Below are 24276 nucleotides of genomic sequence, written 5' to 3'. Positions count from 1 at the left end.
CTTCCACCAAAGCTAGGAGGCAGGGGTGGTCCAAAGAGGAGGTCGTGGTCAAAACCACGACAACACAGAAAATGCTCTTGGTGACTCTGATAGAAAGGTCTCAGATCGTTCCACTGGCTAACACAAAACAGATCACAGAGGCCTTAATGTTTAGCATTTTAAAGTGACAGAGCTATAGGTGGTGCTTGGAAGAAAGAGGGATGTACCAGTTGGGAAGAGAAGCAAGATAAACTATAGGTCCACGAGGAAGCAACAACACTCCTGCCATCTCTGGGAAGTGCGCAGGAAGCTGAGCCAGGCGGGCTGGGAGCTGCCTTGCGGCTGCAGGACACAAAACCCAGACCGAGGCTGTGGAGCTGGCTGTGCTCGGGAGTGCTCTGGCGGGAGCTATCCTGCACAGCTGGAGTGATACCGTCCACTCTGGGACCTCGAAGGGACCAGACAGTGTGACGGCTTCCATCCTCAAGGATGAGCGCGAGGCCAGTGAAAGCGTCCGAGAGGCTGCGCCGGCACTCCGGGCCAGGCGGCCCACGTTAGCCTTCTTCACAGCTGTCTAAAGTAGCCACGGACTGCTCGGGTGAAGTCAGGCTCTGAATCATGAGAAGAAAGAACCTGTCCCAAGGCATTTCCTGAGGTCCGAGGATTCACTCAAAAAGCCTCACACAGTACACATCAGAATCCAGGGCCCTACGGTTCTGGTTCTTGCTCGCAGGTCTTGCTATTTCTCTTACCTGTGATTTCTGTCTTCTTCGGCTTCATTAACTGGCCCATCATAGAGAGGATGTCTTGTCCCCCCTGCAAAACAGAAGACTCACGGAGTCAGTGCCGCTGCAAAAGTCTCAACACCACCACCACCATCACATTGCTTCCCATTGTCAACTGGACACAGGGTCCTAGGTGCGGAGACCCCAGACACCCTCACTGGAAAGTGTGAGGAGCTTCTAAACACAGAGGAATTTTTAAGAGGTTCCCCTTGGCCTGCAAGAAGGAGCACAATTTCTTCATGGGAAGTACCAGCTCTGTGGGGCCTGCCCCAATCTCCTTTTCCAGCCATAATCCTTTTCCCATCCCACATTCCCTGACTAGCCACAAAGGACCACACCCTTCTCTCAGCACCTAGGCTCTTGTACGAGTCAATGCTTTTGCATATTCTAGTCCACCTGCCAGGAAGCACAGTCTCTTTTCCAGGAAGCTCCATTTACCAACATTCAGGTCAAACGCCCTCACGGGCCATCTGATGCCTACCCTCTGCCGAATGCTCTGGTTCCTTTGCGGACTGATGGACTGTTGAGGGAAGTGCAAGGACGTACTTACCTGTGTACCCACGTCTCCTCTCTCTAGACTCGACTACACAGTCACATTCAGCAAGTCCTGCCCTGGAGCTGCTTGACCGGGGGAATCGACCCTGCAGGAAGGTCGGCTGCTAACAGGCTCGCCCTCCCGCCAGCCCCTCCCAGTGCGGTCTGCAAGAAGAGGCGCTGTTCCGTCATCTGCCTAGCAGCTCGTGATCCCTTCTGCCAGGCCCTGGGACAGAGGCGGAGGTGCTCACTAAATGTTCAGCAAAAAACATAGCGAATGTTTCCCGAGAACCCACAACATCTGACCCTGCAGGATAGGAACTATTATACCCTCTTCACAGAGGAGGAAACTCAAAACCAGAGCACACTAAATCACAGAAAACCCAGGGACACTAAGTGACTAATGGGAGGAGCTCATTAGTGTCGGAGTGACAAAACCCCTGACTTCCAACTCTCGGCCAAACACTCTAACCAAGGTGAAGGCTCCTGGGAGGCTGGTTTGGGGACAGCTGTTCCACACACTGAGGAACCTCTTGGTCCAAAACAATTCTTCAGCAATCTCTTGGCCAAGGCTGTAAGGGGCAAAGCACCCAGGGATCAAAGCTCAGGTCAGAAAGCCTAGTCCCTGCTAGGGAAGAGGTGGACTATCATCAGATGAAGAGGAAATCAAACTGAAAGACTGCCAGCAGGGGAGAGTTGGCATTTCAAACTCACACATTTCGCAGAGACATCGTACAGTCATACTGTACCTCCCCCATTTTACTAGTCAAGGCCTAAGTACACACCTTGTCAGCAGGAGGACAGACACAACCCTGCTCCAAGCTAAGACACTGAAGAGGCTACTAAGCAGGGGGAAAGACACAGCTTTGTCAGGCTTTCGGAAATCCTGCAAAGGGCTCCAAGAACACTCCTGCCCTCCACCATTAACACCCAGAGAATCCCAGGCGTGAGCCCGCTTGCTGGAGGGAAGCCACAGAAGAAGCTGGCTAGCTCAGGGCCAGAGGCTTGGCTGGGATAAGAAACAATACACATGAAATCATCTGTGACTAGAGCATTTGAATTGGAACAAAGGAGTCCCTCGTAACTCATGTCGATGTTAATTGCTGAACATTACAGATAGAAAAGGATCGTCTGCCCTAAGAAACGGCAGCAAGACTGACAATTCATTCCCAGAGCTTCCGTGCACACACAAAAGGGCTCGTGTGCCAGGTCACGTCCACATTGAGGCCGTACCTGCGGCCGTGCGTTGGCCACATCCAAGTCGTGCAAGGTCACGTCCTGGATGATTTCTTTCTTCTTGTGCACATCCCCCTTTGGCAAGGGGACATACTCTTCAGCTTCAAGGTCGAATTCTGTGGCGTAGGTATCACACCTGCCCTGCCTCTGCAGAAAGAAAGAAACCTGAGTGCCCGGTGAGTGTTCGCTGCCAAGTCCCCAAATGGCACAGTGCTAAGTGAGATAAAAGCCTCAGTTCCCAACTGCGAGCCTGACAGCCTACTTGACAAACTCCAAATACGCCCACACCCCCGCTGCCAAGAGAAGGAAGCTATCTGCTCATCACTGGGCTCCAAAAACCCAGTTGAAAAACACCTGATACTTTCTCCAAGAATCTTTTCCCCCCCTCTCTTTCTTTTAACTGTATGCAATTCCTGATAAAGGGCAAATCCAGTAGATTAACTGGAGACGGAGGGAGCCGTTCAGACTCTTTTGTAGGTGGGTGATTTATCGTATGATATGAAGTATTATGCTCATCCATTAAACAGTGAGGAACACTGTACAGGACACTGAAAATCAGATATAAAAAGAATGCCAACTAATGCAGCATTCCTTTCCACATGCATATATCTTGGGTAGAAAATACCAAAGAGATAAAAGGAAGATTAAACGCACTGCACACTTCAATTTGAAAATGACTACAGTTGTTCTGCTTTCTCACCCGGTACTCCCCCTCTAAACAGGCTTTAGTATTTTCCGAACAGACTGTCTGTTTTAATCACGAGAAGGTTAAAGAATGAAGATAAAGGGAAAGCAAACTTTATTCAACATAAAGGGGCAACTGCTGACCTTCCCCCAGCACCCCACCAGACGCCAGCCCCTCCCTGCATCCCATAACCCCTGAAGAAAGCACCCCCCAGCACCCCCACCTCTTGTCACCTAGGCCTGCTTGTGCGAACCAGGCATAAAGTTACCTTCACGGCCCCGCTGTTGGCTTCAATGTAGATCACATCTCCAGCCTCTACTCGCTCTTTCTGCAAACTTTCAAAAATGCTGGGGTCCAGCTTAAAAAAAAAACAAACCCAAAAACATTTGACTCAGGGAACTGTAATACATATTGTATCTATTTCCGACATGTTGTAAGGTACCTTTCCACAAGAGACTCGAGGTAGATAATGACTGTATGGAGAAAGCATATCTGTGTGGGGGTGGGGGTATGTATGCGCGTCTGCGGATGTGTCTGTGTGCATGGATGTATGAGACAACTGGCTTTGGGAACGTGTGTCCTAGAGACAGCTCGAGAGTGAGCACACCCAAGGGGAACGCAAGGGGAGACCTATTACCCTCCTTCCTCTTACTCCTGAGGTCGCAAACTGGCAAATATGGCTCTCACTGCTTTTAGGTGAGGTCCACGCTGTCCGTGGGACCACAGGCCCTAAGACCCCCTTTTGAGATTGCTCTCCCTGCTTCAATTCTTCTCCTCCTCGCCTCGGGTGGGGGTAGAACTTCCTGTATGTGAAACACCCACTGGAACCTGCTTGCTCTTCGTGGCTGGCACTTGGTGGTCCTATGATTTTGGACAAGGCTCTCTGACCCTCAGTTTCCTCATCTGTACAACAGCACCCAGGTGTAAATATCCAGAGGGAAACACAAACCAAGCGTTTTGATTCAAATCTGTGCCTGCTCCCTGGAGCCTGCCTGCTTGTATCTCCAGGAAAGAAGAGGAGCACATTTTTGACCACTGCTTCTCTCCTGATCGTCCAAATTCATGCTACCCTTAACGTTCAATACTCTAGGACAGCATCTTTTGTCAGGAATCAGGATTTAAACCTGTTTCTCTCTGTTAAACTTCAAGGAGAGCTGTTTTTCTCAAACTTTATATTTTATAATGTGAAAAACACTTGGGCTTTGTCTCAAACAAAACTAAAGAGTAAAAACTCAGGGCTCAGTGAAAGAAGCCAGACACAAAAGAACACATGCTGTATGATTCCATTTACATGAAATGTTCAGAAAAGGCAAATATATACAAACAGAAAATGGATTAGTGGTTGCCAGGGGGTGTGTGGGTGGGAATGGGCACTATTGTCAACGGGCAGGAGGTTTCTTTTGGGGTGATGAAAATGTTCTAAAATTGGATGGTGGTGCGACCTATACCATTCTGTAAACAGATAAAAATTCCTTGAGTTGTATGGTTAAAGTGGTGAATTTTATTTAAAATTACATCTCAATAAAGCTGTTAGAGACAGTAACCTCAGGAACACACCCGGGGTTCTGCGTCACTGGCAGGGTGGGGCCTGGCAGCCTCCTCCAGCAGAACAGGGCTTGGTAAACCCCTGACGCAGGGCCTGGCATGAGGGAGGCACACGATAACGATGGCAGGTATGGTAATTCTCCTCCTTCACAGTTCAATACCTACACCAAGTATCTGAGCTCTGTTTGTCCAAATACCTTGTACATATGCTCAAAGCAGCTAGAAGTACTCATTTGGGAAGAAAAAAAATTCGTTTTCTCTTTTATGTTATTTTCTTGAAGAAACTGCAAAGCAGCCTAGTGGAGAACTGAAATGCAAACTGCGCGCCTTACTTCAGCTCTCCTACACTGGGGAGTACTCCTTTTTTTTCTTGCCTCAAGCATTTTAATATCGGTTAATTTCCCAAATGAATTGACTGAAGATGTAATTACTGGAAAAGCGGCAGATCCTACCAAGAAATCTAATTAATACAGAATGGGAGAGATGAGGGGGAGGTTTAAAAGAGATATTTGCAGAGGCAAGCTCCTGAGATGGAAAACCTGTTAGGAAAAAGAAAAATGACCCTCTGAAGAAGTGACATTTTTATGATCTCCATAAAGCAGTGACCAAGAAACCACCTTACAGAATCACAGAACCATAAAATCACGAAGACTGAAGATGGAGAAATTATATGGTTGATCTACCACAGGTCACAGATGGGCAAACGGAGGCCCAGAGAACTCAACTTACTCCCAAAGGTCACACAGAAAGTTGGAGGGTAGATAGCATAACGGCTGGGACTCAGAGAGTCTGCTCTGCCACTTAACCAGCTGTGCGCGCCTAGGATAACTGCTTAACCTCCTGATGAAGGCTCAGTTCCTTCATCTGTAACGTGAGGGAAATTACCCACATGGGCACCCATACACGTAGAAAGCTATACATGACAGCAGATGAGATATTTGTCGAAGCACTTAGCCTGGGCCTGGCACATCCAGTAAATAAGAACTATGATGCTATTATAATTATTAAGATATTGTTTATTATAAATAATAAGGCAAAGCCTACAATCCCAATTGCCGCGTTTCTCTAAATGAAGGCTCTCACAGTAACAGCTACCACATCTTAGATAACCAGGAGCTATCCCCCAAAGCTGCAACTTTCATATCCTTCTAAGAACTCTACAGGATAGGCAATCATTATCCCCATTTAATAGATAAAGAAACTACTGCTCAGAGATTAAGTCACTTGCCAAAAGCCGCGCTGTCAGCAGCAGAGCCTGGTCTCCCTTTCAGACTTTGCCGGACTCCAAACCACATTCTTCCCCCGGCACCCCTGCTACCAGCATCCCCAAGGTTGACAGGACAAGTGTCTGAGGAGGGTAATGGAAGGCCTCCCACACTGCCACCACTATGGCTTCTCCACAAAGCCCTAGCCTGAGCAGTCAAGCACTGAAGCCACTACAGGTTTCTAGGCCCTGACGCATAAAAGGAACGGCAGTCAGGATTCTGTGTTTGGCCCCTCGGGATGTCCATCCATCACCTGTTATACAGCTCTTACCAGATTACTCAATGTGAGCATGAACAATGGTATCTGAAACATTAATCTGTAGGTTCCGAGACAGGCCCAGAACCTTCGACACATGGTCACAATACAGGATACAGGATGGCAAAAGGTAGACACGACTAACCACACAGCTCACGTTTTAATTTCCTAGGAGTCAATGGGAAAAGAGCTATCTTTTATTGGGTCTTCTTGTGTACTCGCCCTATTCTAGGTACTGTTTAATACACATAACATCCCCAAACAGCCCTGTGACGTAGCATCACCCACAGTGTACAGAGAAAAGTGGGACACAGAGAGGTTATACCACTTGCCCAAGGCCACACAGTGCTGAGAGATTCTGAAGCAAGACAAAAGAGTCCACACATGGGTACTCACTTTCAACTGTTTGGTTCCTTTGGCCGTTTTAAGTCCTATGATCACATGGCTAATGGTTTTGCCGTACCCTCCCATGGGGTTCTCTGTCTCACATGGAGTCAGCTCTGTGACTTCGCCTTCATAAACCTCCTTGGTCTCCTTTATCCGCAGCCCTGGAAGAGATGGCAGGTGAGCCCTGGTGAGAAGCAGAATTTTCTCTCACATATTCATACTCTCTCTCTTACTCCTTAATAGCCTTTTTTTTTTTAAAGATTTTATTTATTTGTTCGACAGAGACAGAGACAGCCAGCGAGAGAGGGAACACAAGCAGGGGGAGTGGGAGAGGAAGAAGCAGGCTCATAGCAGAGGAGACTGATGTGGGGCTCGATCCCATAACGCCGGGATCACGCCCTGAGCCGAAGGCAGACGCTTAACCGCTGTTAACCGATGTGCCACCCAGGCACCCCCTCCTTAATAGCCTTTTTAATCACAAAACTTCCATGTCACCAAGACTGACAAGTCAACCTTACTAATGCACATTCAAGGGTATCACTCTGAGTAGAAAAGTACTATAAACATAAAAGTAACCTGGAGGAGCTATTCAGAATGCAGAAAAGCAATTTTATTTCAACTTTGCAAAGGGACTTTCTAGGTTCAAATCTAGAAGTAAATAGGCTATCATTCTCAAAATCGTCTCTGACATCTGCTACACCTCCAGGGTATGAAATTTAGCATTAGCCTCGAATGCCTCTGAGCCCAAACCATCTACTCCACCAGAGCAGCAACTACATATGCCCTCGTATCCTGCATTTTTGACTCTCGAAAAAAAATTTAAAGCCAATGGAATAACTCCCCACATCCCTTGTGACACTGTCAGGCCTAAGCTAGATATAATTAGAGGTCCACGCCAACAGCGAGTGATACTTGACCTGCCAGGTGTCCTGGGCCTCTGGCTGACCCTCAGTGCACACCCAAAGAAGGAAGACCAGTTGTCATTCAGTATTTGCAATGGGTTGTCTTACAAGTTTTCCAAGGCCACAATTTCCAAAGCAACCCCCCAATAACGCACAATCTTCAGATTAGAGTATTATCAGTGAAGGCAAATGTCTCTCTTTGTTCTAAACATCAACCACATTAGCTGCTCAATAAATGTTTGTTGTCAGACAAACTAAGAACTGTGGGCAAATTAATTTTTAGAACATGATCTCAGTGCCTTTTTATGAAATGTTTTTGCTGCCTAAAGTACTTCCCTCCTTTTTGGCTTCACCAACTCCCCAGTTCAAATACTTACTCCTTCTAGAAAAGCTTGCCTGACACACCTTCTTCGTTACCCTCCAGGTGACTCCCATGGCAACACTCACACATGGGACTGCTGGGACTCGGGCAACCTGACCCTCCCTCTGCTAGACTACCAACAGCCACACACGTAAGTGGATGAATGGAGGAAGTTACTTGAGGGTGTGAGGGGGTGTCATCAGGCAGACCAATCAGTACCCAAGCAACACGTCTACAGACACTTCTGCACATTCTCTGTAACGACCGAGATCTCTAAGGAGGTTGCCACGTGATGCAACAGCCCAGGTCTGCCATAACACCCTAACCCTAAAACCCAGGTCTAGTCTGGATCAAACCTTTCTGCCTCCAAAGTCAACACAAGCACGTCCCTGCTCACTGGTGCAGGGGGACAGGGAGGAGTGACTGGAGGGGGCATAAGGAGCTTCTGGAGTGCTTTTTTTTAGGAGCTTCTGGAGTTCTAATGTGTCTCTTGATCTCAGTGCTGGTTACATGAGTGTGTTGACTTTATGAAAACTCAAAGAGCTAAATACCTATGATTGTGGGGTTTTTTCCTATGTATATGTGTGTGTGTGTACACACATGTTACACATATGTTCATAGCCATACATATATATTATGCTTTAATAACATGTTAAAATTAGAAAAAGAAAATTGCGTTTGTCTAATAAAGCAATGATAATTACTAGTAAGTAAAGATTTTCTTACAACGAGAAAACAAATGCATACCACTGAACACTGCTTCTCTGAAAACACATGCGTACACACAAGTTCTCCCCAGTTCCCAAAGTCTAGGTCAAGGGACACAAATGTTTTTCTCCAAAACCACAGATGTATCACAGGTAAGTTAACAGCCAATAAATCGGTTTTCCTGGGATTCTACACCAACAAGAAAACCATTTTCAGTCACTGTACCTGCCATCAATCCAGAGGCAAGGAGGGAAACATCCTTGGGTCAAACTAGTTGACGATGCATTTAAAAGGAGTCCCTACATTTAGGGAAAGCTGCAGGCCACACCAGGAGGACCACACTATAAACCTCTAACCGTGGCAGCCTCTTCACCTGCGTAAGCAGCCTTCCCGCCCAGTCTAGAGAGGGCATGCGTGTCACTGCCTCATTCGATCCTGCCCTGGAATCGTGAGGATGAGAGGAGGGTTCAGCACGTCCCAACCCAGCCCTGTAAAACAGCCAGAGTGAGTACACCTTATGTCCTTTTACAGCTTTTACAGAGGGGAGGTCAGCTCCAAGAGGTGGAGCCAAGGGTCCTTTCTCCCTTCGTGGTAGACCCCAGACGAGGGTCCAAGTCTTCTGGTTCTGACACCAGCTCCTTCCCACCATGCCACACCACACCACAGGGCCCCAGCTGGCTGACAGCCTTTCCAACAACATTTGGCCCTGTCCTTTCCCCTTCAGGTAACATGTGCCCACTGACCTCAGCAGTCCTTTTCTGCAAGCCCTTGGGTGTGAGCCTAGCCTCCATCTAATTTATGTTTTGCCCAAAGGAAAAAACAGAAATGTAAGGGAAACTCATAGGTTAAAAAGATGTAAGACACATATCAACCAAGCTATCATGCAGACCCTTATTTGTATCCTGATTCAAATAATAATTCAAAAAAATTTCGAAAAAGAAAAAAACACATTACAACATGAGACAAATGGAAATTTGAACACTAACTAGATATTTGATGACATCAAGGAATATACTGTTCATTTTTTCTAGGCATGACAGTGGTACAGTGCGGTTTTAAGTCCTTATTTTGCAGAGATACATACTGAAATATTTATGGATGAAAAAGTAGGTCTGCAATTAACTTCAAAGGATCTGGGAGGGGAATGATGGGGACTATAGATCAATCAAGATTAACTACGAGTTGAAGCCTGGTGATAGGTCCATGGGGGAAGGTCATCACTTGACTCCTTTTTGTACATTTGAAACTTTCCCAACTAAAAGTAAAAAAAAAAAAAAAAAAGGAAAAAAGCAATGAAATACTGTTCTACAACCTCTAGGATCACTACAATTAAAAGCTGACCATATCAGGAGTTGGTGAGGATGCAGCAGAGCAGGAAGGTTTGCACTGCGAATAAGGGTGTAAATTGGTACAAATACTTTAGAAACAACATGGTACCGTCTTCTAAAGTTGGACACATGGATACCCTACATTCCTGTAATTCAGCTCCGAGGTATCTACCCGCTAGGTATGCGCGTGCTACATGCAACAACACCGATGAACCTCATAAACATAACTTTGTGGAAAAGTAGCCAAACACAGAAGAATATATCCTTCTACACTGCCCGACTGCATATACGAGGTTCAGAAACAGGCCTAACTACTATAATGTTAGAAGCAAGACAGTCATTCATTCGGAGAAAGAAGGAAGGATGGAGATTGGGGGTGGACACAAAGGGTACTTTGGGGTATTGGCAATACTCTTTTGACTGGGTGCTGACTGCAAGGGTTTTCAGTTTATGATAATTCACTGAGCCATACACTTATGTTCCATGCACTTTTTTGTTCTGTGCACACAACATGACCAAGTCACTTTAAAAAGAACACTTTAAGTAAATAATACTAGTGAGACCTGGCAAAGGAGGAACACTGATGGCTTACGTTTAGAAAAGAATATTCTAATCCTCAGCTGGAGTCTACATCATGGTTCTCTCACCCTTTAGCATCACGATAGGCCTCTGTAATCTTCAGGCCCTGGCTGGACTCAGACCATTTGCCTCGGAATCTCAGAGGTTGGACTGCCATCGTCATTTGTTTAAAGCTCCCCCAGTGATTCCAACATGCAGCCACAGCTGAGAAGCACTCATTTAAGGAGTGAAGAACTCCGTCCTACTCACAATGTAGAGCCGTCAACTACCTCTGATGACAGGTAGCCCAGATAGGGTTTGGGTGTCCTCACCATCAAGCCACCTCTGTTCTGATATGGAAACTGCCCAGTGGCACAAAGAAACACTGCCAATGGTGTCAGACACTCTCGATTACTTCCCACTTTTAAATGTGGTCATTATCTTATCATTGGTTCGGTTGCCTTCTTTCCCCAGAAACCCAACCAGGACAAAGACACTCTGACATTAAAGTTAAGAAGAAGTTCTACTCTACCTTCATTCAATCTGATAGCCTACAAATGGAAGTTTTGGAATGGCCCCAAAAGAGAGGCTGTGTTTCATTTTTGCCTTTCCAAATTCTTAGTTCCTAAACATCAAAACAAAAATTTTCCAAACCTACATGAATGTATCAGAAGACTGTGACATACTTGGAAAATTCTGTACTTTTAAAATGAACTTTTTTTTTAATCAAAACTTTTATATCCCACAGAGATAAATTCCTTCCAGTGGAATGCTCCCTCTATTTCCCGTTAATGACCATGACATGAAATTCCTTGAGTGGGGAAGAAAGGCATTCCCGTCTCTCACTAGTCCCCGTATTTGTTTAGAAGTCGCTGTGCGCTGACAAGCAGGCAGGGGATGTGGCTGACGGACAATGAAAGCGGCTGTTAGCCGGGGAAGGGGCCGAGCTGGCGCTGTCTCTGGCAACGGCAACACAAATGACACAGGTTTCATCTGCTGGCTCAGGTTTCTAAATCCCTGACAGGGACCTTCATCACGTCAAGGAAACAGCACAGACTCCTTGCTTTTTATTTCTGGTCAGCTTACCGCTTCCTCCCCACCCCTCTGCCAACTTCACAGGAATTCAAAGGCAGAGGAAGATGGGCAGGGTTCCTTTTTGAAGACAGTCAATGGCCTGCCTTTTCATTCTGTGGCAGGATCAAGAAATTCTCTTTACCTCACTGCCATCAAAAGAACTGCACTGCCCTCTCGCCTCAAAAATGGCAAATCCCGAAGCAGATGCCTAGGAAATTTACCTTTATTTTTTCCAATTTTAAAGCATTAAAGTTACTTTTATGCGACCTAAACACATGCACTTATGTAAAAGTCAGTTTTGTCAGATTTGATCAATCGGAAAAATATTTTTTAGTGAATAAAAATACATTTGAGATGTACTCATATATTTGAGCCAGTTGTAATATTTTACAGTTCATCTCATTAATTAGCGAGTTAAATAAAATCTTTGGCACATGTTCATTAAGTTTTTAAAAAGGACGCAGAAAGATTTTAAAGCCGGAAGAGGGTCTTGTGAGCCATGTCCACTGCTATTCCAGATACGATGCGAAAGTCCAAAGATAGCAAGACACGGAAGAACACCGGCTGACCCTCACAAACATACACACTGCTAAAAAAGCAACACCTGAATAGGTTCCATTCAGATAAAGTGTAAAGGGCAAGACTCAGCCACACGGCTGTACCGGCTCCGATGAGCACAGAAGCCTCGGCCACACCGCTCTAGTGCCCTGCAGGTCCATGTGGGAGGGGTGAGGGGCTGTGGCCAGCCAGGGCACACGACAGCTGCGGGGCCTGCTCTGTACCTCGAGCTGAGCACTGATGGAATATTTACCTCGTATTAACTGCTCAACTACAGGCGTGCTGCACCTACTTTCCTATATGTATATCTCAGTTTCAGACAGCCACCAGGGGTGCCTGGGTGGCTCAGCCATTAAGCGTCTGCCTTCGGCTCAGGTCATGATCTCAGGGTCCTGGGACTGAGCCCTGAGTCGGGCTCCCTGGTCAGCGGGGAGTCTGCTACTCCCTCTACCCACCCCCCCTACTCATGCTCTTTCTCTCTCTCTCTCACCCTCTCTCTTAAATAAATAAAACTTAAAAAAAAAAAAAAAAAGAACGTTTACCTAGTTTTGACGACCAAAGGGCCTGGAAAACTGTACAGGCACTCTGACAAGTGTTCATAACCCATGACTCAGCAACTGTATCCCAGAGATAGACTTCCACATGTGCAGGCACACACCAAGTAGCTTTTAATATCTTAAAAGGCATAAGCTATTTCTACATGTAGATGTGAAGGAAGCTGGGATTTTCCCAGACTTAGAGCAACACAAACGGGGCAAGGAGGCTGGCCCAGACATCCCGGCTGACAAGAGGTAAATATTTGAAAACGGCCATTTTCTTTTCACACCAGATCTTCAGAGAATCGGCTCCGGAATCAGACCGATACAGGTTCAGACTGTAGCCCTGCTACTTACTAGCTGGGTTACTATAGGCAAATCATGTAACTTCCTGAGACTCTGTTTCATCAGATGCAAAATGAAGTCAGAGAACTTTCTCTTAGAGGAACAAAAGGCTATAATCAATGCTGGGGGGCCTGGCATACAACTAGTGCTTGATATGGTGGCTCCCAGCCCCGTAAGAGTGGCACCATAAGCCTCAAATCTCTGCCCGTCCTCACATAGTTTCCTCACTCTCTGATCGGCCACAATTCTGGCTCGATATCCAGGACCAGGGGCATTCCAGCATCACGACACACAAAGCTTTTGGCTTAAGTCCAGGCCTTTTCAGTGGACAGTCATCTCTAAAAGCATAATAAGGCTGCCAGGAAAATCTGACTTGTTTTTTAAAAAATCACTTCACAGCCACATTTATTTTGTCAGGTGAGAAACCCCAGCCCCATAGCCAGGGCCCACACTTGCCAACTGCTAAAGTGTTTCAATTAGAAAAGTTGGGTTCTTGTTTGGCTTGCAAAGACAACACCAACGGTGCCAAAAGAAAAATGGTAGTACAACAACTATAAGTCATAAAGGCATTTGCACAACAAAGCGGCTTCAGGGCACTGGGCAACAGTCTTGCCACAGACGTGATACTCACCAATGGCCCTGCGGAAGTTCTCCATCAGCACCTCCGTCTTCTTGATCTCTGTGGAGTAAACTTCGCTCCCCACCATTGGGCAGAAAGGGACCTTACTACCCAGCTCCTGAGCAATAGCCAGAGCTAGAGCTGTCTACAGAAAAAATGGAAATGCACTTGTTTTACATTCTTGAAAATACAGTAATTCAGAAATACATGCTATTAAAAAAACATGAACCAGGAATAACTGAAAATCTAGTCCTTTTAGTTGTAACATCATCTGGCATGTTTCACACAATAAATGCTGAATGACTTTTGTGGACAGGCGATTTATAACCCAATGGCATCTTTAATCATCCTGTAATTACAAGAGCTATCACTCACTGACACTTACCAGCACAGGCCCAGCTCTAAGTGCTTCACGTGACCCTCCACTCACCTTACAAAGTAGACACTAAACTCTCCCCACTTTACAAATGAGGAAACAGAGGCATGGAAGAGATTAAATAACACGTCCTGGGAACCATTATCTAGAAAATGGCAGAGTGGGAACTTTAAGTCTAGCAGCAGGTTCCAGAGATCGTGTTCTCATTGTAATCAATAGTCTTCTAAAACGCTTCCCTCAGTATCAAAACAGGGCCCTGACCTCATGCCTCGGAACACTACTCCAGGGTGGTTTTTACAGGCACAGGAGGACACCAACCTCCAGCCAATCAGAAAACCACTAATCAGAGAATGAATCACATGACATTCGCTTTGTATTAAGTGGCCCGAACACAGAGAATGACACAGGAGCTAGGTTCTGAAGCTATGAGCTGGTCTGGTCCGAAGTTATACTTGAACATGCCCTTGTAAACTACAAACTGATTTTTAGTAACATGGCTGCAGCTGGCAGATGCTAAACACAAGCAGATTTAATAGCTGCATGGTCACGTATCAAGTATGAAAATCCAATGCACTAGAGCTGGTACAGGACAGGAAAATGTCATGGCGTCTGAATGCCTGTTTTCATCTTTGTTCAACTCTGAAACAAGAGCCTGAGTAAGGTCAGTTCCCAAGGTGCACAGACTAAGCAAGAAAGCAAGCCTTCATTGAACAACAAAGTACATCTCTAAACAGTATTTTAAAACTGGCCCAGAAAAGGTTCCTCTTAGAAGGAACCTTTTCAGTGCCATTTTGGTGATAGTTTTAAGATGGTAGAATGTGTTAGAGAATCAGCATGTAGCGTAGCACAAAAAGCACTGGCAGGGGGCGCCTCGGTGGCTTAGTGAGTTGAACGGCTGCCTCTGGCTCAGGTCCTTGTCCTGGGGTCCTGGGATTGAGCCCAGAGAGCCCTGAGTCGAGCCTGGAGAGCCCTGAGTCGGGCTCCCGGCTTGGCAGGGAGCCTGCTTCTTTCTTCCTCTGCCCCTTTCCTCCCCCTGCTCAGGAGTGCCCTCTCTCTCTCTCAAATAAACGAAATTAAAAAAAAAAAAAAAAAAAAAAAGCACTGGCAGGCAGGGCAAAAACTGGGTTGTAGTCCTGGCTCTGCAACTAATTTTCACGGTGACCCTGGGCACATGGCAAATCTCTGGTGCTGGATTTCCCCACCTATCAAATCAAAGTCCTAGCTTAAATCACAAGTCACAAACTAATTGCCCACAGCCCGGTTCTGTTTCTCCCTGCTGAGTCTCACATGTGTTTTTAAACTCAATTTGTTGCCCATTTTTTAATGTTGGGAAATTTCACATTTTAAAAATCCAGGTATTTAGCTTCTTTTGAGAAGGTCTGGCCACAATGGGCCCTCACTACCACGCAGTGGTGCCCGGTGTGGACCTCTAGAGCAGTTGCCAGCTTCGGTGAGTGCATGCCACTCTGGCCACCCTGAGCCCTCGTGCTTGCACCCATGCACTTCCCTCATCCCCACGGCCTGAGTTTGTGACCTTGGGGCTAATAACTCTAAAACTGTTATTCTCTGGTACTCCAAAAGCAAAGGGAAAATCTCTGGAGCATGACAGGGTACAATGTGAGGAACAGTCTCTAGTACCACACCCACCTTCTACCCAAACCCACCACCTTCTCACCCAGGTATCTCCACAGGCCCTGACTCCACACCTTCAGCTGTGAACCTCAAAGACAGAGACTATATCTGGTTCAGTGGCATCCCCCCCACCTCTACCTAATACAGGAGAGATGATCATATCCTTCCACTAAAGTATGATAACTGCTTGGTTAAGAAATGCTTCAGGTGTGTCCAGATTCTTCCATTTACTGGTTCCCAGAAGGCAGGTATACAATACAGCTATTACATTCACATCTGTGCTAGACGGTGCTAGATCATTTGTATGAGGTCTCACTGAATCCTCCCAACTAGCCTGTGAACCTGATGATCTAGTATCTGATATTGTATTTGATATTTGGTATTGTATTTGACAGATTAAGAAACTGAAACACACACGTTACTAACTCACCGTAGGTCAGTTACCAAGCAGCAAAGCCAAGATGCAAACCCCGATCCCCAAAACATTATTTCTTTGTGAGTACCCCCTATGTAAGTGGCAAGTGGCACACAAAAAAGAGGTTGTTGCCAAAAGAAGACTGAAACCTATTTTCAATCTCATCTGAACGTCTCCTTTCTCTAGAGCCTAAATATAAAGCCCCATTATTAATAGTGTGAGGTCCTCAAGAGTGGACTGTCCGTATGAGCCATGGATTTGCATCTCTAAAATATGCACCGTATTTCTGCCTGCCACTTAGTTACGCTGCCTAAGCCCTGGATCTCATCAGCACACTGTGAAGCAGGAGAGTTACTGCATGCCTTCATACACATGGAAAGGGACTATACTGCTGAGATCTTCTATTTCCTAGGAGGAAAATGATACAATATTACAAAAGGAATGAAGGGGGCGCCTGGGTGACTCAGTCAGTTAAGCCTCTGACTCTTGATTTTGGCTCAGGTCATGATCTCAGGGTCATGAGATCGAGCCCCCAGTCTACTTGACCCTCTCCCATTGCTCCTCCCCACTGCTTGCTCTAATACATGCGCTCTCGCTCTTTCTCTCTCTCTCTCTCAAATAAACAAATAAATAAATAAATAAAAGGAATGAAGAATTTATGCTGCCAGGAATATGACACACTAGAAAGAGCCATGGAAAATGCTTTCTGTTACAAAACGCCCAGAAATAAAGGAATAATAATGAAAAATCTAGAGTAGTAAACTACCGTCGCCTTGAAAGTTCAGAAGGTTTTCACAGACCGCAGAAACCTCAGCAAGATACAGTGGTAAAGGGGAAACCCCTGAATAAAAAGGAGCCCTGAAGGGCCATGCATGAGTAGAAAAGGTGAGCCATAACAAAAAATACCCTGACGTACAAGGTAGAAACTTACCCGTCCTGCCATGGCTCTGGGTGAGGAGAAAAGTCTCCTCAGCATGTTCTCAAACAACTTTAGGATTAGTCTTTGTGCTCATGACCAGAAAACCCATGCCACAAATTTCATAGCAAGTGCCCTGGGTAGGGCAGTCGGGTCCCTCACAAGCACTCTCAGAAGAAGCCTCGCAAAGTTGATCAGCCCAACATAAGTTCACAAGCAGACAGAGAATACAGAAAAAATGAAGACACTGAGTCATGAACAAGGAACAAGAGGCATCAAAAATAGCCAGTTTCAGATTTTTAAAAAAGCCAGATTTTGAAGGAAAAAAAACCTGAACTTAAGAAGGGGATGGTCCTTCTTTACCAAAAACAAAACCAAAAACAAGCTAATACACGTGGAATGACAGATTTAGAAAATCTCTGTTTTGCAACCACCAATGTGGTAACTAATACAGCAATAACCATCATCAGAACGCTACACCCTTACAGTGAAAGGATATTCGCAACATCTCAGTGTGTCACTTCCGATTACTAATTAGTTACAAAGGGAACCAGGACCTTCACAGCAGAACTTGGCCTCCGGCCCACCTGTCCTGTCAGCCTCCTGCTGGGATGCAAAGGGCTACAACATCACCAGTGCAGGGTTCCACCAGTGTTTAACATTTCCTACTGAAGAAACAATCAGACAATCGTTGTCAGCCTGCTGTAGGACCTTCTTACAAAACAACTGTCCTGGACTCTTCAAAAATGTCAAGGTCAAAAAAGACAACAAACCCAAAAAAGGTGGGGGGGGCGGTTAACTGTTTAGATAAAAAGAGACAAAGGCACAACAATGAATGCAGTGTATGATCTTTGATTGTGTTCTGAATTTAAAAATATAAAAAATGAAACAACCCCAAACTGGAATGACTTGGAGAAATTTTAATATACACTAGACATCAGCTAATGATGTTAGCAACATTAAATTTTCTTGGGCAGACACTGGTACTTTGGTGTCATAAGAAAGAGTATGTCCTTGCACTGACTTTCAAATGGTTCAGAAATAGAGAAAATGCCAATGTCACAAAATATTTACAAATTACTTATTTACGTGTGGGGCATAGAGAGGATCATCATACCATTCTTCCAACTCTTTTTCAGGTTCAGAATTTTTCGAAACGAAAAGAAGAAAAATATTCAATGGGTTGGATTAAACAGCAGCTTAGTTATAGCCTACAAAACAATTAGACTGGAACAGAGGTCTAAAGAAATTACTCAGAATGCAGCAGAGCCAAAAAGAGAGAAAATATGAAAAAGAGACTGAAAGACAAATAAGACAAAATAAGAACCGCTGGCCCAGGGTTTCCCAGTGTTGGCACTACTGGTATTTCGTGCTGGATAATTCCTTCTTGTAAGGACCACCCTGTGCACTGTGGCATGTTTAGCAGCACCTGTGCCCTCCACCTACGAGAGGACAGTTGCAGTCCCCACTCAACCAAATTCTGACAACCAAGAATGTCTCTAGACCTGGCCAGTGTCACTTGGGGGGCAAAACTGCCCAGGCTGAGAACCTCTGCAATCAAACATTATCTGACTAGGGTTCCAGAAGAGCATAAAGAGAATAAGGAAATGCAACATCTGAAGAGGTAAAATTGTAATGATACATATCGCAGTGAAGCGGTATCAAGAGATACTTATCATAGTGAAATACCAAAACCAAAAACATCTCAAACATCCAGAAAGACGAAATCCTCAAAACTAGACTTTTCAAAAAGCAAAAACAGAAGCCAACAGGTAGCAAGCACCAAGAGAAATAGTACCAAGAGAAAATAGCTATCAACAGAATTATATATCCAACATAATGATCTTTCAAAACAAGGGCAACATAATAAATACAAACCTGAGCTGGCAAACTTCTAGAAGCAACTTCTAAATCATGTACTTTAGGAAGAAGAAAAATGGAAGAAGAAGGAAGTTCTAAGCTATAAGAAGGAACAGTAAGCAAATAAATGGTAAATACACTGGACCACCTGATGTTCCCTGCAGAGAGATAGTCAAAGCTCACATTTACACGGCACTTTAAAGGTTCTTCACGAATACAGCACTTCTTCCTCTGTTGTAAGACACCAGCTTACATGATTTCATGAAATCAATTACATGATTTCAAAACGATAATTCAAGTCATTATCTTACAACTGACCGGTGTAACAACTGTCTGAAATGAGGCACATGTTACTTCAGAAAAGGTGAAGGTACCTCCCCCGGAGCCCCACAGCAAGTCCACACCAGAGCTGGAATCTAAAGCTTATTTCTTTACAAACACAATCCCAAGCTCCTACATTCCCCTACCAAGTGGTCCTGTTGAGGAACATGCATGACTCAGACTGGGGGCTCTGGTCCATTTCATGTATCTGGCCAGTCCCCCCACAGATCCCAACAAGCCATATTCTCTCCTCTGCCTGGAAGGCCCTTTTCTCCCCTGCAAAGCCAAACTCTCTCCCAACTCTGCAGGGCAAATGTCAAGTCTCAACCCTTCCAGCTTTACCAGGCCTCAATACCACCTCCAGCTCAAATCCCAGCTGCATTTAAGACCAGTCAGTATCTCACAGCTTAGTGGTCAACTGAAGTATTTTGTGCTGTCATGGTTTCCTCTCTCTGCCCTGGACACTGGAAGCCCCTTAAAGATAAAAATCATCTAATTCCTTTCTTCTTTTTCCCCCATCTCTCACACAGCCAGAATAGTGCTAGGTAAAGTTAGCCTTCAAAAAAAAATGGTCACTGACTGATTTTCTTTCCCCCCTCAAGTAAGATGTCATCCCCAAGATTTAATGAAGCCCTAGACCAACAGAAATGTATTTCCAAGGCAAAGGGACTGGAAAGAGATAAAGGACAAATTCTAGACACAATGGAGGCCTCTCCGAGGACTTCATCCTCTCTTCTTTGGAGGTCAGCCAGGATAATTTGAATTTTAGGAGCATGGATTTTAGATACTCAATTGTATTATTGCACATTAGTTTTTCAAACATACGTATAACCAATTTAGCTAAACAAAGACTAGTTAAGACACGAATTCAATTTGGCTTAAACATTAAGATCATTCTCTTGGGTAGATTTAGAAAATGAAAGAAAATGAGTACCTTGCCAGTTCCAGGAGGTCCTGCCAACAAGACAGCTCTTCCAGCCATTTTCTTGCTTTTGATTAATTCTACTATCACACCACATGCCTAGACACCACAATGGAAAGAAATAATAAATCAGTATTAAAATGTTTCACATGGGGAAAAAGTCCAGTTTCTGGTCCAAACAATTCACATACTCAATTCAGCCAACACTGAGCGCCACTACACTGCAGGCACCATTCTAGGTACTGGGAGCAGTGGAGGGCGACAAAAAGAAAGCCTGTGGTCTTGGACCTTGTGGTCTAGTGGAAGGCGCACACACACACACTGTAGAAGATCACTACTGTAAGAAAAGGGTAACGATCTGGGGAGGCCTCTCTGAGGACACTGTATTTGACATGTGAAGCTCTGGGCAAAGGGCAGGCAGTGTTGCAGACAAAGGAAACAGCAAATTCAAAATGCATATCCAAGAGACAGAAAGGCTGCAGTGACCAAAGCAAAGATAAGGAGAATGGGAAGATGAGGTTCAAGAGGCAGGCAGGGGCCAGGACTCACAAGATTTTAGTCCATTGTAAAGTTTGGATTTTAATCTATATGTAATGGGAATAGGCTATGCATCCAGTGATGATTTCTTTTTAAAAGACCTAGATGGCACTGTGTGGAGAATGGTTGGTAGGGGTATAAATGGGAGCAATGATTTCTACCCTGGGAGCCAAGGGTAGACTCCAGGGGCCCACACACCTCCTGAGATTGTGAACGAAACTGAAAACAAACTGTGTATATAGGTTCCAGGGAGGAGAGTCACTGCTTTCATCAGATTCCCAAATTATCCCATTAAGGGTTAAGAATCAAGGCATACACTACTAGTTGGCCATTAGTTAACTCCCAGAATGTCGCAAAGCAAATGCTGCACGTGAAGTTAAACCTAGGGCGCCATAAGATTAATTGAATGACTTCCAAATCCTCAAGAGTAAATTACTTGATGATTTGTTGTTATACCTTAAGTTCATACTAACTCTGAATACTATTAAGCCATTTACAGCAATGTACATACATGTACATATATATAAATATGTGTATGTATATATGCAAATTCCATAAACGGGTTACTGATTTTATGTATTTTAGAATATTTAACTATAAATTGGGTTGAGAGTCACACTTACTGAACACATATCCCAGGACTACAAGATTTCTTACATTGACTTAGGGCAGGCCATAGGTCTTTTCTCTGGGTGGTGACAAGGTCTTGTGAACCCATCTTATCTCCTCTACACCACTACTTCCTATGGACTGTGGAGAAGTACCCTGGTCCCACACTTAAGACAGCCACTCCAAAAATGTGGGTTCAAAGAATACATGTGGATGGGCTATATTCCATTTTTGACTCAGTTGGAAAAGCACAGTTCCCTGAAGAGAGCCCAGATGCTATTCTTCAGTGTTGCATTTCTAAGAAGAAAATAGAGCTACCCACTATGGTCTTTTCCTAGAGCCTTGTAATATCATAATCCTCAGCACTCCCTGGGAAGAAATTTTCCAAACCGTGGATACGTACTCTGACACACCAGGACCTCTTCCATTTACTCTGTCTCAGTTTAAGCTCTCAATTCTCTCCAGTGAGATATGTTCAGTGAACTCTAAAATTTAAAAAGAACTGGAAGGGCCTTTAAAAGATCATCTAGTCTAACTCTCCTTTTTCAGATGAGAGGATACTAAGCACCAAGGAGACTGCTGATGTGACCAGAGTCGTGCAAGGACCTGGAAGCTGCAGCAGGATACCTATTAATTCAATAAATAAATAAATACTGAGCCCTGATAATAAGTAAGGTTTGGTGTATATAATCATATTTAATCATCTCTACTGTCAGGAAGCTCATATTCATAAGGAGGCATAAAGCATCAGAGTTTAGAGCGTGGATACTGGAAGGCACCTGGGTGGCTCAGTCAGTCAAGCATCTGCCATTGGCTCAAGTCATGATTCCGGGGTCTTGGGACAGAGCCCATGTCGGGCTCCCTGCTTAGGAGGGTGTCTGCTTCTCCCTCTCCCTCTGCCACTCCCCCCACTCGTGATTTTTCTCTCTTTCATATAAATAAATAAAATCTTAAGAAAAAAGGAGCATGGATTCTGGAATCAGACAGCTTGGGTTTAAATACTGTCTCTACCACTACCCTCTGAGTGACCTTGGACCTACCTACCTAACCTGTGTACATCAAATCTCCTCTGAAAACAGTTCATAATAGTGGCACACACGCTAAAGGGCTTAAGGCTAAAGTGTACTACTGTCTGCAACTTACTCTGAAATGCAAAAGTGGATTCATGGATGGATACATGAACAGATGTAGGTTAAACCAATACAGTAAAATGTTCATTGTAGAATTTAGGCACATAGGTATTCACTATACAAGTCTTTTAACTTTTTTGTTAACATCTGAAAAGAGGCCGAGTAAAGTAGGTAACAATTATTAGGATGTAGGCAAAAACAAGACAGTGGAGATAACACTGCCTGGCACACAGCAAGCACTCAGCCAGTGTTAGCTATTTTCAATAACAGGTCCTCAGTAAGCAGAAGCTAGATAAAGAGAAATTTCAAAGTCCCCCTGACCCTGTCAATATTTCCATTTTTGGAAAGATGATGCTCAAAATAGAAACCGGAGGCTTTTCTTTGGCCCTTTCTTCTAGCACAATCCGGCTAGGAGGCAAGAGTCTTAACCTGGTATTAAGTGCAGGTGTCTATAGCTACCAAACCACGGCAAGGCCAAGGGGCATGGATCTGACCTTAGAGCACAGCAGGCTGAAAAGTGGCTGTAATATCACAGAGAGAGCACTGATTTGAGAGTCCGAAATACATGTGGGTACAAATCCCAGCACCACCATTACTAAACTGAGTGGCAAATGGATAGGTGAAGTGACCTCAAGTGGGAACCCTCAATTTTTTCATCTGCAAAAAATAATACAAAGAGCTTGAATAGTTTCGCGATTATAGTGTAGGTGAAATGACTTGGCATCACTAACCCCTTAAGAAAAGTGGATTTGATTGGAGTGGTCAAAAAGGATGCTGGAGCGTGGCTGAAGCAGACTGCTCCTCTCCCTAATTCCCATTTTCCTCCTTCAGCCCCCAAGCCTTGGGAACCAAAGTGAGTTAGTTCCAAAGTGAGTTTTCTAAGGTTGATCACTTCCCTACTTTAAAACCCCCATGGCCTCCCACTGCGTTCACAGAAATCCAAATTCCTTATCACGTCCGACAAAGCCCTGCAGGAACTGACCTCCACCAAAATGTAGTAATTATTTTATTTACTGGTAAAACGTTTATCGTCTCTCAGCACACTAAAATGTAAGCTCCATGAGAGCAGGGACCTTAATTAACTTCTTCCCAGCTTATCCCTGCGTCACGAGGAGAGCAAGGCACAGCGGAGGGGACTCAATCGTGATCTGATGTCAATGAGGTGAAGGAAGCAGTCAACCACCCGCGTGGGGTCAGCACCTGCTCTCCTGGGACTGCCCCTTTCCCAGTCCCAGGGCGGACCTCCCTCGCCGCCCCCGCCCCCCGTAGCCCATTCTCACTGCCCTACGGAAACCTCGGCGGGACATCCAAGCGCACACCCACCCTGAGCCCCCCACTTCAGCGGCCTCTCAACTCCCGGGCCCGCCCGCCACACCTCTCGCGCGTTCTCCTGGCCCACGAGCCCCGAGGCCGCCTGCTTGGCCAGGCCGCTCTCGTCCAGCCCCAGCCCCTTCACGTGGCTGTGGGAGGCGATGCGCTGCGTCTTCGTGGTGCTCTTCACCTCCTCAATCTTCATCTTGCAGACGCCTGGAGCCGAAACCAGCGTGGAAAACGGAGAGCTAGGACCACACGCCCAACACCCGGGTTACCATGCGGCTGTTACTAGGGCGGTTAGTCAAGGCCCGCCTTACTCGGCGTTCCATTGACGAGGACGGGAACGCCTCCGCTCTCCATTGGCTCTTGGCTGCGCCCATCGAGGCTGCCGGTAGGGCTCCGCCCACCCACTTCCGACTGTGTTGCTGGGTTGGCTTCCCCCGCAGCCGGCACTTCCTGCTCTGGTCCTAGGGTGAGAATGGGAAGGAATCTCGTCCCGACTTTGGTCTGGGGCACTAAAGTGGGGTCATGGAGTCCGGTTCCTAATCGTGCCATCCTATCATTGCATTTGAACGTCATACCC

The 24276-nt window shown here is 45.4% G+C and overlaps 1 protein-coding gene across 1 annotated transcript in view; it reads right to left on the bottom strand.

The window, feature by feature from the left end:
* The window catches only part of RUVBL1 (RuvB like AAA ATPase 1), a 40257-nt gene extending 16239 nt beyond the window's left edge, over window positions 1-24018 (bottom strand). Inside the window, exons 1-7 of the mRNA XM_026501489.4 lie at window positions 23755-24018; window positions 20116-20202; window positions 13674-13806; window positions 6682-6833; window positions 3488-3577; window positions 2532-2681; window positions 732-795 (exon numbers count right to left, since the gene is read on the bottom strand). Coding sequence (XP_026357274.1) covers window positions 732-795; window positions 2532-2681; window positions 3488-3577; window positions 6682-6833; window positions 13674-13806; window positions 20116-20202; window positions 23755-23895 — 817 coding nt within the window. The 5' untranslated portion in view covers window positions 23896-24018. The remainder of the gene's footprint in view (window positions 1-731; window positions 796-2531; window positions 2682-3487; window positions 3578-6681; window positions 6834-13673; window positions 13807-20115; window positions 20203-23754) is intronic.
* Between the last annotated feature and the right edge of the window lie 258 nt (window positions 24019-24276).

The sequence above is a fragment of the Ursus arctos genome, unplaced genomic scaffold, assembly GCF_023065955.2.
Source record: "Ursus arctos isolate Adak ecotype North America unplaced genomic scaffold, UrsArc2.0 scaffold_14, whole genome shotgun sequence".
In the NCBI taxonomy this organism is placed as follows: Eukaryota; Metazoa; Chordata; class Mammalia; order Carnivora; family Ursidae; genus Ursus; species Ursus arctos.
The sequence above is the reverse complement of the archived record's forward strand: the minus strand, read 5'-3'. Positions and strand labels throughout refer to the sequence as shown.